Below are 16,668 nucleotides of genomic sequence, written 5' to 3' on the forward strand. Positions count from 1 at the left end.
AGAGTATAACTCAAAATTCTTATATTTTTACTGATAAAATACCTCATTATAATATTTTTTCTACCTATCATTTTCTTGGAAATAGTTAATAAATATTAAGCATTTGCTATGGTAACAGGTAATATACAAAGTATTGAGTAGTCAAATAAAAAATAAGGGTATAAAGTATCTGTCCTGCCATGGGAGCTCAGATTTTGAGTAGGGGAGACAAGACAGAAATACTGCCAACCAAAACTGCTGCTCTGGACACCCTCTTTAAATGGAGTCTCTGGAAGGAACTTTCCATTACCCATCCTCTCCCCTCTATAGTTTTCTAACGATTTGAAGTTAGAATAATTGACATTTTAAACGGTGTTATTCTGAACATTTTCAAAAGTTTATTCATTGGTTTATTAATAACATATTAAATAAAAGAAATATTATTACAATTGAAATGTAATTGTGTATAAATTGAAATTTAAAAAATATATCTTTAGCATTCCAAATACAGCTCCTTTTTAAAAATAATTATAACCTAGATATATTTGTTATACATAAGTACAATTATAAAGCACTTTTTTTAAGCCAAGGATGATTTAAATAATTGGAGAGATATGCGGTGCTTGTGCTTAGACCATGCTCGTATAACATAGTTGACAATGTCATCTGAATATGGAATTAATGATATAATCATCATATTATGATATATTACTTTAGATAGACAAAATAAAATTCAGTTGGAAGTATCAAAGATCTAAAGTCTCAAAAGGAAGTCATTTTTAAAGTAGAAATTAAAAAAGAATAGCACTTTCAGATGAAAAATTATGCTACAAAATGATAATTATCAAAATAACTGTTTGGTAATGGTCTAAAATTAGAAAAATAGAAAAATGGAATAGTCTGGATCAAACTTAGTAACCCAACTTGTAAATATAAATTACTTGAAGAACTCCCTAGTTGGCTAAAACTGCTGAGAAAACTGGAAAATATTTTGGCAGAACATTATTTTTGGTCAATATTTTTGCCATATAATATAATAGGCTCAAAATAGGTACATGACATGAACATAAATATACATACCATTCAAAAAATAGAAAAGAACCAAACTGTAGCTAGGGAGAGAATTTGTTAAACCCCAAATAGACATGAACACAAAAAAGATGAGACATATTTTGATTATGTGACATTGAATAGTTTTTCTTCAGACAGAATCAATAGAACTAGAAGAAACTTTGAAATTCTCATTTGAGAGTAATATATATATATATATATATATATATATAATTTCTAAAGTTTTGATATGCAAAATTTATAGGAAATTTGAATTATCTAAAGCATTGAGAAACTAAGTGACTTGCTCGCAGTCACAAACAGTTATGTGTCAAAAGTATGACTTGAATTCAAAACTTCCTGGCTTCAATGCCAGCTCTCCATACTCAATGCCACATTATGTCTTAATGGAGAAATAGCACAAACATAAAGGATTAAGAACTATTATACAAAATACAAGTGATCAAAATAGGAGAAAATTGTTATCAAAAGAATTTCAGTGTAATAATAACCTTTTTTTGGATAGTTCCACTAATAATGAAAGAAGTAAATGACAAAACAGCTCAGAGTTTTCACTTCAAATCCAGCAAATAGCAAAACATGGACAAAATCATAATTGGAGGAGCTATGAAATATAGGCACACTAATTCACTGAGTTCAACCAGTCATGGTTGAACCAGTCAAATTTTGAATTTGAGCTAAAAAGAGCCAAACTCTTTGGCTCAGATTCAATTCTAGTCAAATGATCCCTGGATAGTTAAAGATATTTTAAAAAAAGTTTTCCCCATAGCAAAATATTCACAGCAATACTATTTGTGTTAACAGAAAACTATAATCAAAAAATAAGTGCACATTAATTGGGGAATGATTAAATAGTGTTTATAAATACAATCAACTATATCATAAGAAATAAAAAAATGGGAAAGATTCAGAGATGCATGAAGAGATTTATTTGATTGGATGTTGAATGAAGTGAGCAGAACAAGAACGATTATAAGCACAATGACTACTTATAAATGTAATGAACCACCAAAATGAGATATTACAAATTATATATTTGTAATTTAAAGCATGGCACCAGAGGAGAGTTGAGAAAATACACCTCTTCTTTCCAGAGGTGGGGAAGCTTCTGATATTAAATAGTCAAGTTAAACATGATCAATCTATTGTGTAGTTTTGTTGACCAGCTTTATTTCTCTGTCTTTTTAAAAATTGTTTCCAGGGTAAAGGTGAGGATAGAAAGTAAGGTAATATAAAAGCAAACTATTTCAATACAACAAGATAAAAAAGTAGATTCTTATCTCATAAAAGTAATTATTTAATATTATATCATAAAAGGTGATTTCCCCCTTCTTATATGATTTTCAGTTCTATTTGTTTCTTTATAATCTGTAGATATTTGTTCCCAATTTTAAATTCCATTCCATTATTCTCAAATATCAGAATTCAAGTCTGAATCAGAAGGGAAATATGTATTATGTTCACATTGACTTAATTTTTGAAATAAGAATATAATTTACTACTCATTTTCATAAATTCTTTTTCATTTTCTGTTTGTTCATTTCTTAACTCTTTACTAACATCATCTGTTAGCAAATAAATAAAATATTTATAGGTCAAAATTCTGTAATAAAATTGTAAATAAAATTATAAACAAAATTTAAAAATTGTAAAAATTTTTTGTTGTTGAGGCAGCTAGGTGGCACAGTGGATAGAGCACTGGCCCTGGAGCCAGGAGTACCTTGAGTTCAAATCCAGCCTCAGGCACTTAACCCAATTGCCTTGCAAAAAAAAATTGTTGTTATTCAGTTGTGTACAACTCTACATGACCCCACAGACTTTTGTTCATGGAATTTTCTTGGCAAAGATACTAGAGTGGTTTGCCATTTCCTTCTCTTGTGTGTCCTAATTTACAAATGAGGAACTGTGGCAAATAGGGGTTAAATGACTTACTCAGGATCACACAGCTACTGTCTGAGGTCAGGTTTGAACTCCAGTCTTTCTGTCTCCAAGACCAGTGGTCTTTCCACTGCATCACCTAGCTACCTATAAGAAAAGTAGTTTTGACCAACTTACAAAAGTTTGGTATGCCTATAGAACCAGTATCTTAATCATTTTATAATTTTACAATTTAGCATCATAGCACCTTCAATCGTGGCACATAATGACTTTCTAAAGTTGAAGATATTATACCTACATATATAATGTATACATATATAATATATATATATATATTTATATATAGCTCCATATCGTTTTACAAAAATAGGATTGGGATAAGAAATATAGGAGACACTTGTCTGTCAAAATTCCTTCTTCCAATAAAGATCCAAGCCTTCCCTCTCATTTAAGCGTTTTAGAGAGTTGCTTAAAACACTTAAAAGTAAAATAAGTTGCCCAGGGTCCCAAAGCAAGTATGTGTCAGAGACAATATTTGAACCCAGTCAATTCTTTCTGACTTTGATGCCAGTTTCCTGTTCACTACAATATTTTGACTTCCTTTTAATATTGACAATCATAATTACAACCAAATATAATAATTCTGCAAAACCCCACTGTAGTCTCATTTAATCTTTTGCCAGAGACACAAAACAAATGTTTGACACTAATAATTTGGAAAATATCACTAACAATTCATCTTCTTTGTATATCTCCTTAACATCACCAAGTTCCTTAATGTGAGGGCATACACATCAGGTTTGTAGAACTCACTGCAACCTATATCATTTTATCTAAAGTCATATTTAATGGAAACAATTAAGGACACTTAGGAGGTATTTGTATGTTGAATGCTTTCTGAAACAAGATCTCTTCTATATGTAGCTAGAACTGACATCATGCCATATAACTTATACCAGTGCTCTTCTAGTCACATTTCCTTGGTTCAGTTATTTTATTTCACAAAGATTCCAAGTGAATTAAAATTTGTTATTTATTTAATTTTGAACTTGCAGGAATGAATGCAACTTTATACAATGTTGAAAGTGTTATCAACAGCAACAAGAAAAACAGGAATTAGATTAAATTAACCATTGAAAAATTTCTCATTTATTCTTATATTCTCTTGTTTTTCCCCTGGCAGATATTTATATGCCCTTGGACAAAAGGTTTGGAAAAGGTGGAAAAAACGATATTTCGTTCTTGTTCAGGTTAGTAAAGTTTTCTGATACTTCAGTCACCTCTGAATAATCTAGTATTCTAGCTATAAAATATTGTACCTACACCTGTATGACAATTTTACTTGTTCACTTTTTTATTTTTTTCACTTTAAAAATGAAAAAAATCTACTTATTAGTCAAGTTTTTAAAGTAACAAATTTTTGAAAATGCTCACTTAAACACGTCCAAAGTAGTCTATTCAGTTTCTTTGTGAAAGGAATATATTGTGGACTCTAGTGTTATAGAATTCTTAATGCTTGAATGTATCAGTTTTGACTGTTTTATTATATATTTTATTTGTTTCTCTAAAGTGCACTCCCCTTAAATGAAATTAATTCCCTTGATAGGAAGGTTTCTATCAAAATAGTCATCTCATGTTTAAATCACCATTCTGTGATAATATTAAATATGATGGCTCCCAGAGGAAGCACATTTCAGGAGAATCACATCTTGAATTTCTAGCTTAAATCAAAAATCTTATTTATCCCCATGCTATAGGTCATCTTTTATATTTGATATTAATTTAGTGCAAACAAGGAGAAAAGAAGAAAGATTGTTTTCAGTGTCAACTTTGTACCATCTTGTGACTGCCCCAAGAAAAATGATTTGGCCTTTTTCTACCTGACCCTATAACAGTTGATTAAAAACTGGAAAATCAAGAGTAGTTAGGTTATACAGTGTTTTAAATCCTATCTGATTATTTTTTTCTCAATTCATAGACTGGTCTCCTCATGTCATTTAACTTCACATTGGTAGACAAGGGTGGAGTGTACTGGTGACTAGAACATACATATAATCAAATTATAGTTCATATTGTTTTTCTTTCTTATTCTTATTTTTCTAACATCTCATCAGAATAAATAAAATTTAAGCAGTGATTTTTATTGTGTTATCTAACCACAAAGAAATATTATGGCCCAGTGGATAGACTGTGGGGTTTTAGATTCAGGAAGAGTTGCATTCAAATCTACCTCTCAGATTTATGTACCATCACTCTGATCCTCTTACAACTCTGTAAGATTGTCATTTGAATTCCAACTGGTTTGTGATCTGCTGTAGTGGAATAATTCTCCACATTGATCAAGTCTTAGATTATTGATGTCTTGAAGAATCCCACTCAAAGATGATTTAGAAATGGGAATGATTCATGGGAAATTTGTGTTCTCTTTCTTTACTTGATTATTCATATATTAAAACAGTTTTCCAAGTACACAAAAGGCATATATATGAAATTAAATAGACTTTTCATTCCATTTAATATCTCATAATTTCAATTTAGGAATCTCAATGCTGAACAAAACATGCCTGTGGGTAATATCTTTCTCAAATGTTTAAATCATATTTGGGTCATATGTAGATATTATTTATATAAGATATTACATAGAACAAGGTTCAAATATACTGAAGTGGTGAGTAGCCAGTAATCAGAAAACTTAATAAAGTTATAAAAACAATTGAAAGCTTTCCCACAGTTCCATTTATAATGAAGAAACAAATTGAATACACACACTTTTTCAAAACCAAGATAGAAATACATGCAGGTCTAACTAGAAGAGCCCATTGGGGAAATGGGGCAGTTTATATTAGTGTGTTTAAAGACAACTCTCCTTGTATCTGCACACAGCTTGGAGGCCATGCTAGCAGACTGCATTATTGAAAGGTGAAGGAGTCATTTTTAGTAGGGAGGACAGTGTACCCCTGCTGTGTCTGCTGCTGCCATCGGCAGGATGGTGCTCTAGTGATAATGTGAATCTCATCACCACTTGTGAGTGTGTATTATGTGAGTGATATAGCTGGAGATCTAGCCATCAGTCCAAGAATTCTGCACCCCTAGAAATTGATTGAGAGTAAGAATTTTCCTGCTGCAGAGTCATTGTTTGAAGTGAACTCTCTAGGAGCTAGGAAAGTGTAGACTTTTCAAATCTCTCTGCTACAAACATTTAAATCAGAAGCAAATGCTAGAATAAGGAGGGGGAGAGAATAAGGAAAATGATCTCCTTTATGGTTCATTAATGTACTTATGACTTAAGCCAATGCATTTAGCTGCTAGAGAATATTAGATACAATCACAGTTTTTTCTAGCTTTTGTCTGCATTTCTCAAGGATTCTGGGTTTTAGTATATTATTAGTATATTTAGTATATTTAGTATTATATTAGTATATTTAGTGTTATATTAGTATATTTAGTATATATTATTTAGTATATTAAGAAATATATCTTGATGTTTCAACTTGTATCAGAAAATTTTAAGTAGAGAATAAGAGTTTTGCTTTAAAATGAATTCAGAGGCTTGACTTTTCCATAGCAAATTTTATGGTGAAAAAGATTCCAAATCATTACAATGTGCTTGTTCATTTTCCTAGCACTGATGTAATGTGCTTGTATAAAACAATAATAACAATAATAATAGTAATAATAATAATGATAATAAAGAGTTAAACTAGATGAGAGGAGTTGCCTTGATATTACTTGATATCACTTGATACCATTTAATAATATTTAAACATATAAATGTTAAGATTTAGTTAGATATTTAATTTATTTGGATTTATTTTTACAGTCATAAAATAAATCTCAATATCCTCTTTTTGTACTTGTAATTGATCAAGATGAATAATTCATTAATGGTATTTTTGATCCATATTTAGCGGTGTCTCTAAGCACATTCAGAGATGACAAAAGATACAGTTGAAGGAAAGCTAGATTAGAAATCAAAAGAATGGGAGCTTAAATCTCACCTCTGGCAACTGCCTTTTATCCTTTGAAGTAACTTTGGGACATTAAGGTAGTGAAAGCATTTGTCCTTAATTTGGTATGTTTTTACTCACACAAAGAAAGACTCAAGATCTAAAGTGAGGAGCCTGGAATATGGAGGGAATAATGAGGTGAGGAAAATGAAGATAATTTATCATATAAATCTCTTCATAATCTAGCCCCTTCCCTACACATTCCTCTCCTATTTGTTCCATCCCCACAACTAGGAAGTCTACTACCCTCCAATGATGTCATCCTCCTTGTTATTTCTCATACAAAAGATTACAACCTCCCAACCTGGGTCTTTCCGCTGGCTGTCCCCAGGGTACAGGCTAAAATTCTCTTCCTTCTCATCCCTATCTCCTGGCCTTCTTGGCTTCCTTCAAGCTTGTTTTTTTTTTAAAAAACAATCACTCTTAATATTAATGCCTTCCTTTTATTAATTTTATTAATTACTTTTATTAATTACTTCTAATTTATCCCATATATATCTTGTTTGCACACACAATTTTGACTCCTCCATTACACTGTGAGCATTCTTGAAAAGAAGAGCTGCTTTTTGTATATTCTTGGCTTCTCTTATATGATGAAGTTTGTTCTTTGTTCTCGAAGAAGATGACTTCAGGGAGATGATGCCACTACATGCACATGAATTGGATTTGAGTGACAGGATGCTGTCCTCAGTCACCAGCTTCATCTTCTCCTCCAGAGCCATCTGAGTCCAGTGGCCAGATATGAATCTGGATGACTAGAGATAGTCCTGAATGTGAGGAAATCAGAATTCTGTGAATTGTCTAAGGTCACACATCTAGTGCTAGTACATTATAGGCTGAATTTGAACTCAGGTCTTCCTGATTTCAGGGCCTATACTCTTCCTACTGCCCCATTCTGAAGTCAGGAGTACCTGAGGTCAAATCTGTTTCTCTAATACAGAGTAGTCCCTTAATAAGTGCTCATTGACTTGACTCACAAAGGGAAGATTGCAGCAAAGGCATTTGCTAGACCTCAAACTTAAAGGTCTTGAAGACCCTTGACAAAAAAAGAAAGGATCTTTAGTAATGGTCCTGAGGAAAGGCAGCTCTTCAACCTGGAAAGCACACCCACTTCCATATCATTTTAATTAGTGTGATTAGAGAGATGTTAAAACTAGTATGACAAGAGAAAATCAGCCAGCATATCCCAACTAGGATATAAGGTTATGGAAGTTTTTATTTCTTGAAAAGGCAGAGAAGATTCACAAGTGGCAAGAGGAAGTAGAAGTGGCATGTACCAAGAGAAACCCTTCCCCTTTATCCCTGTAAAATATATGTGTGTGTAGGGGGCAACTAGGTGGTACAGTGGATAAAGCACTGGCCCTGGAGTCAAGAGAACCTGAGTTCAAATCCAGCCTCAGACACTTAATAATTGCCTAGCTGTGTAACCTTGGGCAAGCCTTAAATTATAAATATATATGTGTGTGTATGTATATATATATATATATATCTGTGTGTGTGTGTGTGTGTGTGTGCACATATATAAGATGTATCAGTAGGTATGTAAGACTAACACAAACTCACTTCTGAGCCTCAGTTTTCTTAGCTATGAAATGGTGATAAAACTTGTACTTCCTTCTTCACAAAGCTACTGTGAGGATCACATGTGTTCCTTTGTTAGCCTAAATGAGTCCTTTTTATTTTTTGGTGGATGAGAAGGAGAAAGAAATGGACCTATAGTTTTATTGGTATAAGTAATTTGTTAGAAATCCTCTACAACTGCAAAGTTCCAAACTGCAAAATCATTGAGATAGATAGATAGATAGATAGATAGATAGATAGATAGATAGATAGATAGATAGATAGTCCTACTTCCATTTTCACATCTTCATGGACATATTACTTACCCAAGAGGGGTATATCTTTTACTTCTCCTTCAAGGTTTAGTTAAGGTGATACCTCATCTATCTCCATGATCCCTTCTTCATTAATTTTCTAAAATCTTTTACATAAGTTAACTTATACACTTAGGCATTTTCTAATATGTCTTTTAGTTAATAGTGTACCTGGATATTTCTAATTCAAATATTTTCTTTTTGCACCACTTTTATGTTTGAATATATCACTTCTCCCCTACCTAGGGTACCTTTTTGTAGCAAAAAATATTAAAGAATGATAGGGGAAGCTAGGTAGCACAGTAGATAGAGCACTGACCCTGAAGTTAGGAGAACCTGAGTTCAAATCCAGCCTTAGATCCTTAATAATTACCTAGCTGTGTGACCTTGGGCAAGTCACTTAACCCCATTGCCTTGCAAAAATAAAAAAAATGGGAGAGCATCTAACTGATTCAGTGGATAGAGCTGTCCTTTGGAGTTGAGAGGACCTGACTTCAAATCCAGCCTCAGACAGTTACTAGCTATGTGACCCTGGGCAAGTTACTTAACACAAATTGCCTGAAAAAAAAGTTTAAAAAATAGGCAAGAAAAAGAATTTAGAAAAACTAGCCAACATATATACTAATTTTGACATATTTGTAATGTTCCACATCATTAGCCTGACAAAAAGAAAGGGAGATAACTTTTAAAACAAGGCCAATAAATTTATCTGTCTGTGTCTATAAAGATACATATTATATATATGCAAACATCTCAGATAGATGTATGTAAATATATATGTATATATATATATATATATATGTATATTTCTATATTTCTTTTTTCTTTTTTTTTTAGGTTTTTTGCAAGGCAATGGGGTTAAGTAGCTTGCCCAAGGTCACACAGCTACATAATTGTTAAATGTCTGTGGCTGGATTTGAACTCAGGTACTCCTGACTCCAGAGCTGGTGCTCTATCCACTGTGCCCACCTAGTCTCCCTATTTCTATATTTCTATCAGTGTCTACCTCAAACCTTGCAGATAGTATACATCTACTAAATGTTTGTTTATAGAGTTGAATTAAACTAAAATTTCTCTAAAGCTAATTGTCAGTGAAGATATAGGAAGTTGTCAGGTGGACCAAAATAGTTACTTTTAGGATATTTTGGGAAGTTACACATTTGTAAGCCCTTCTGGGGACTTGGCCAACTGTGATTAGAGAATAAGTCTAACCTGAATGAAGCCTGACTTGTTGTATGACGTCACCAGACACAGAAATAGACATCTCCTACTTTATTTTGGCCCCGTATCAAAGTGTTCAGTGCTTGTTGTCAATGCGTCAGAATCATGACTCTAAGTTGCTGCAAACAACAGCAGGCTATCAAGACATAATGTTAATTAAATATCAACTGAGTTGGCACAGGATGTAAACAGTCAGCCCATGCCATTGAAGTGATCTGTGTGCTTTACAGATAGGCTGGGAGCCTGCTGTAGGGGAGACCCCGGCAGGATCTCCTTTAAACTAAAATAACAATAACAATAATAGCAGCAGCAGATTCTCTTAGAGCACACCTGGTGATCACCTGCACCACACTCTCTGCTCACACATTGGAGGCAGTTGGAAAATACCATTAATATGTAAGGAACATGCAATTCAGTCACATGATACATAGGCTCATGTTTACACATGGTAATGAAATAACTGACACAGGTGTGAAGTTAACAGACATGTAATGCTGTCAGTGCAAGAAGGTGCTTATGTGAGAGGGGCTGTCTGCTTCACCAATGTGGGTTTCACTTAACACCTTCCATAGTCATTAAGAAAAGAAAACTGAGAGGGAATAGTTAAGTACTTGGGGAAATTACCAAAACGATTCTGTTTAGTTTTCTGTTGTTGCTTCTCTGCTTTTTACTATCTTGTTCTCTGTTTTTAATAGAGAGTAGAGAAGTCATTGTTATTTAGAATTAGAAGATGCAGTGTTAGGGGGAGATCTGGCTTTGGGCTGTCATCAGAGTAGGGTACTCCTAATTGTGGTGCATATTTAGCATTTATCTGCAATTTGTCATTTTAAAGTATTGTCTCAAGGACTGAGGAGTACAGTGATTTGCCAAAAGTCATAAAGCTAATATAGCAGATCCTCCTGATTTCCTGTGCTGCACTTCTCTCATAAAACTCTTCGCATATATGTTTTTGTTTGTTCTTAATATTTGGGGGGAGAGAGTATTGGCAAGGCAATGGGGTTAAGTGACTTCAAGGTCACACAGCTAGGGAATTATTAAGTGAGGTTAGATTTGAACTCAGGTCTCCTGACTCCAGGGCCAGTGCTCTATCCACTATGCCACCTAGCTGCCTTCCTCTTATATATGTTAAAGGATCATGAGGTTTCCCTACAAGAAAGAGAGAAGAAATGCTGTTTTTTTTTTAAGATTTCATTTTAAAGTGATCTTTACCTTTGAAATGATTGATTGATTGATTGATTGATTGATTGATTTTAAGAACTAGGACTCTAACTGCCAGATAGAAGCTTAGTCTTCATTCACTGAGTTTTAGTTTAAATTTTATGAGATATTGGTTTTTAATTTTTAAATATTTTTCAAGTCTTCTTTGATTCATAATCCATATCATTTACTTAAGACATAAGCATAGATATATGTGTGTGTTTATATATGTATATAATGTATATGCATATGTGTAAGTATGTATTGAGACAGATTGCCCTGTGCAGAGTACATATGTAGATATGATCTCAGCCAGTCCTCTTTTAGGGACAGAACTAAAACAGATATTATTGATGCAATGAATAAAGCATCTGGCCTGGAGTTAGGAGTATGATAGCTAAGTGGCTGTGGGCAAGTCTCATAGAGACTGCTAGCCTCCATTTGTTCAACTGTAAAATGAGGTTAATTGAACAATATTTCCTTCTTAGGGCTGTCATGAGGATCAAATGACTTAATAATTTGTAAAGTGCTTAGTTGCCTGCTCTACTACAGAGGAAGAACCATGCAAATTCTTCTTTCCTTCTACCTTTCAATTAATAAATTAGGGGTAAGGTTCTGTGAGGAAAAAGGAAGGATGTGAAAATGGAACCAAGCAATGTTTCGTTAAAACTGAACAAATTCTTCCAAGCACCATTAGCTAAAATGAAAATGAAGTAAAATGTGAAATAATTCTTTGTTACCTAAAAATCCTAATTGAAAATTTACTTAAATTCAGCAGTTGTTAGCTCTGTATCAACCATTGTGATAGGTGCTACATATTCCTGCCATCAAAACTTTAGAATTTACAAGAAGGAACAACAAGCATACAAATCAATGTAATACACAAAGCAAAATAGAAATACTATTAATAAAAACAGGGGGAAATGATACGCAAAAATTCTTTTTTTTTTTGCAAGGCAAATGGGGTTGCCCAAGGCCACACAGCTAGGTAATTATTAAGTGTCTGATGCTGGATTTGAACTCTATCTACTGCGCCACCTAGCTACCCTATGCAAAAATTCTTAACCTGCCATTTATGAATTTAAAAAAAATTATAACTGTTTGAATATAATTGACTTCCTTTGTAACCCTATAAATTTTCTTTTATGCATTTAAAAACACTACTTTGAGAAGGAATACATAGGATTCACAACACTGAAAAAAAGAAACCATGACACAGAGATTAAGAACCTCCAAAAGACAGATTCCAAGGTGGAAGAGCTCATATTCCATTTGGGAGCACATGAAAAAGACAGGCAATTTGAATGAACCTAGAAACAAGAATAGGTTTTAAGTGAGTAGAGATGATAGGGGAAGGGATTTTTGTACTTTAGAAAATGCATTAACAGTGGTATAGTGATGCTAAAATCAATACTAATTCTGGGAACAGCAAATATTTTACTTTAACTAGAGAGTAGAATTTATATATTTTGCAATTTAGCAAGTGCTTTCTTCAGAACTCTGTAAGGGTGGCTCATGAGTTCATTTTTGGAGTTTTCTTAGCCAAGCTATTAAAGTGGTTTATCATTCCCTTTTCCAGTTCATTTTACAGATAAGGAAACTGAGGCAAACAGTGCTAAGTGACTTGTCTAGGGTTATAAAACTAGGGTCTGAGGGTAACTAAGTGGCACAGTGGATAGAGCACTGACCTTGGAGACAGCAAGACCTGAGTTCAAATGTGGCCTTAGACACTTAATGATTACCTAACTGTGTGACCTTGGGCAAGTCACTTAACTCCATTGCAAAAAAAAACAAACAAAAAACAAAAGCAAAATAAGCAAAGGGAAAAAAAGCTAGGTTTCAAGCCAGGGCATCATTCACTGTGCCACCTAGCAGCCAAAAGGTGGCAAAGACAAGTATTGTTATGTTCATTTTACAAATGATGAAATTGAGGCTCAGGGAAGTGATAAGATTTTAGACAGCCACATCACTAGTAAAAGATGTAGCTGGGACCCAAACAAGGAAAGTATGTTTGAAGATAGGAAAACAGAATAAAAATGGCAAAACCAATTCAGTTTCAGTAAGCAATCAACAATTCAGAGAATTGTGTAATTACATCAAAGTACTATTTTGTATTTTCATCTCTTTGTGTTTCTATGAGAGCATTTCATAGGTTGCTTCTGAGGGTCACCTAAAGGATAAAGGAAAGTCAAACAGTGCACATGAGCTGACTTCAAACTATTGATAGTGAAGAATTTTACAGAAGAAGCAGTTTGAAAGATCCCTAATGAGTATGACAAAAATGAGGCAAGTCAATCTTATAGCAAGAATGAGGAATGGACGATTTGCATGCTGTCTTTGTACAAAAAGATAGCTGGGTAAACTCCAAACAAGTTAGGTGGAGTCCCTAGAAGACCAAGAATAGACCTAGTTGAGATTTACGCAAGAAGAGAAGTCATGGATGAGTTAGATTTTTAAATGTTGGAAAGCACACATAAAGTTACAGACATTGAAAACACTTCAGTGCACAGTAGGATGTTAGGAGGTGTCTAATAATAAATGCTATTAATCTATAGTATTTATCCTCAGAAGATTAAAAAATCAATTATTTAACTCCACTTTACAGGAGTAATGAAAAATGAATATTAACGTGCATCAAGGGCATAAAATAGAGTGAAGAATAATACTGTCCTTCCTTTTTATAATTTTTTTTTTAGTTTGGTCCTTTTCTCAGGTTCTCTTAGAGACAAGCTCCTTTAACATTGCCACTGCCCCATTCCTTCAGGTGAAGCTGATAAGCATCTTTTATCATGTTGTTTCCTAAAGTTATCTCTTTAGAATTTCTAGTTTTCATCAGAAAGTAACTATATAGCTAGCAGTTAGTAAATATTTATTAGTTGATAAACATTTATTAAATATTTGCTCTTTGACAATTAATATATCATATAAGATATTTAATCTATAATCTTAAAATGGCATATATACATATTTACTTTTATTAGCTCTTTCTGAGGCTTTTTTTAAAAAAGCAACTGGTATCAGCAAAAGACTTTAAAGTGCATGATGAAGTTAACTTATATTGGAATATTTCAGTACTAAAAAAAATTGTCTATTTGACTCTGAAATGCATGCAAAACACCTTTGTTATTGATTAGACAACTATCACATTTTCTCTAACCCTGCACTCTTGTTAAATGGTATTAACTATGTTTGGCAAGCAAGTGATAAGATCATACTCCTTTTTCATCCCTCCTGGCCTTGAGGGAGAACTGTATTTCCTGGATTACAAGCAGCTAAGATTTTCTAATATCTCTAGCAGTACTTTTGGCTTCTGCCAAGACTATTTTCAACTAAGGATTTGCTTTAAGCCTTAATCTTTACAGAAATGAGCCAGTGGGAGTGGTTAAGCTGCCAGCCGTTAACACGATTCCTAGAGCAGAGATGTAGCACAGAGGCTTGAAAATTGTGGTCTCTCTTAGAGTTAGCACATAAAAGTGTAGATATAGGGGACAGGTGTTGAGCAGACTGACAGTTGAAAGCAAAATAGGTTTCCCCTGCCAGATGCAGAAACCTTATGAGACCACAGCAACCTAAGGGGTCCTGCTAGGATCAATAAAAAGCAAAGAGGAACTGATTATATTCTACACACAGATCTGAGGTCAATGTGCACTCTTTTCTGTGAATGCAATTTTTACCAAGAAAGTAAAGGTGGGTTGGATTAGGTATATTAAATGCTCAGTTTAGCCATGTCTTTCTCTTGCAGGGATTTTTATTTGCAAAAAAATAAATTGGTGAAGCTTTGTTGAGTATTATATCTGTAAGCTACACAGTGAAAACAAATACAGGGCTAAAGAATTCAGAGCAGGTGGTACCACCTGTTTCAGTCTAATCCCAGCCCCAACAATCTGCTACCTAAATGCATCGTAGAATAGAGAACCTGAGAGTGCCTCATAGTTAGGAGCAGAGGGAACCAGTTGTGTCTCTGGTGCTGATACTGTGCCTTCCTTGTAGGAAGATCATTATGATACTTAGTGCTAGTAGATATTGATAACTCTGTCTGTGTGAATCAACTATAGAAAATCTACTCCCCAAAACTTTGCTTACTTGACTGGAAAGCTAATAGTTTCAAGTTTGAAACTGCAATCTGAATGGATTTACATGAATTGATGCTGCTGATACAATTGCTGTAGATACTTGTTGAATAAGAGCTGAACCCCAAAGTGATATGGAAGAGAGCTCCCCCAAAAGATTTGTAAGAAGCACAATGAAAGTGGAGGTGTTTTGGCTCTAGTTGCTAGGAAGAAGAAGTTGGAATGGTCTTGAGTTGACATCTTTGGGATATATGAGCATTGAAAACCAAAATGCTCCCATGTTCTGTTATCAAAAGAGTCAAATATCCTAATTGCTAGTGACAACTCTAATGGTAGTTAGTATTTTATTACTCTCCCATCTGTACTCCCCATTACTTCGGTTAGAACCAATGAACTTTGTCAGATTATATTGACTGAGACTGAGCCATCAAAATGAACAAAAAATCAAGCCTCAAGAATTACAAGATTAGGAAGGAGTTAGTATTTTAGGAAAAAGGATGATTTAGTCAAAGCTCACCCCTTTGCACAACTTTTCATTCATACTTAATGCTTCAGATTATTTTACCTTTAAAAATTAAGTTTTATCCCTTGCTAAATAAACTCAGATTTCAAGCTTAAATATTCAGCTAAAGGTTAAGAATAAAACATAAAACAGAAACATCAATGTAAGCAAGACAATTCTTTGTCAGAGACAAACTTAACAGAATTCTCTACCTGAAAGTCAAGTTTTTTGTTTTTTTGTTTTTTGTAAGGCAATGGGATTAAGTGACTTGCCCAAGGCCACACATTTATGGAAGGCCAATTTTAAAAGATTTTAAAAGCATATTTTGATTTCACATGAAATAGCATCATGCCCTTGATAAATATACTGGGTCAAAGATTTACAAGATTCTTTTGAGGTGATTAACTTATTTGTTTTTTAGATAATACTTTTCATAATCATGACAAATTCTACTAGAGAGTTAGAATGTCATACTAGGAAGACAAATTCAAATTCTACCTCTAAAACACATTAACATTTCCACTCAGGGTGATGACTAGGTGGTGCAAGTAGATAGAGCACTGGCCCTGGAGTCAGGGGGACTTGAATTCAAATTTGACCTCAGACACTTAATTAATAACCTAGCTATGTGACCTTGGGCAAGTCACTTAACCCCATTGTCTTACAAAAACAAACAAAAAGGAAAAAAATTTGACTATAGGTAGACTACTTTAATCTCAGTGCCCAAGAGACATTTCCCAGATCAGGAGTTTCCTAAAGTTATATAACCACAGATCTGAATATATAAACTTGGTTGTCCCCAAAGACTTTGTACAGATAGAAATATTAGTTAATAGGTCACTTTAAGGTTTGCTAAATTAAGAGTTTCA

The 16,668-nt window shown here is 33.6% G+C and overlaps 1 protein-coding gene across 1 annotated transcript in view; it reads left to right on the forward strand.

The window, feature by feature from the left end:
- The window catches only part of CADPS2 (calcium dependent secretion activator 2), a 713,380-nt gene that overhangs the window by 475,742 nt on the left and 220,970 nt on the right, over window positions 1-16,668 (forward strand). The window contains exon 9 of the mRNA XM_074195280.1: window positions 4,112-4,178. Coding sequence (XP_074051381.1) covers window positions 4,112-4,178 — 67 coding nt within the window. The remainder of the gene's footprint in view (window positions 1-4,111; window positions 4,179-16,668) is intronic.

Source organism: Macrotis lagotis, chromosome 7, assembly GCF_037893015.1.
Source record: "Macrotis lagotis isolate mMagLag1 chromosome 7, bilby.v1.9.chrom.fasta, whole genome shotgun sequence".
In the NCBI taxonomy this organism is placed as follows: Eukaryota; Metazoa; Chordata; class Mammalia; order Peramelemorphia; family Peramelidae; genus Macrotis; species Macrotis lagotis.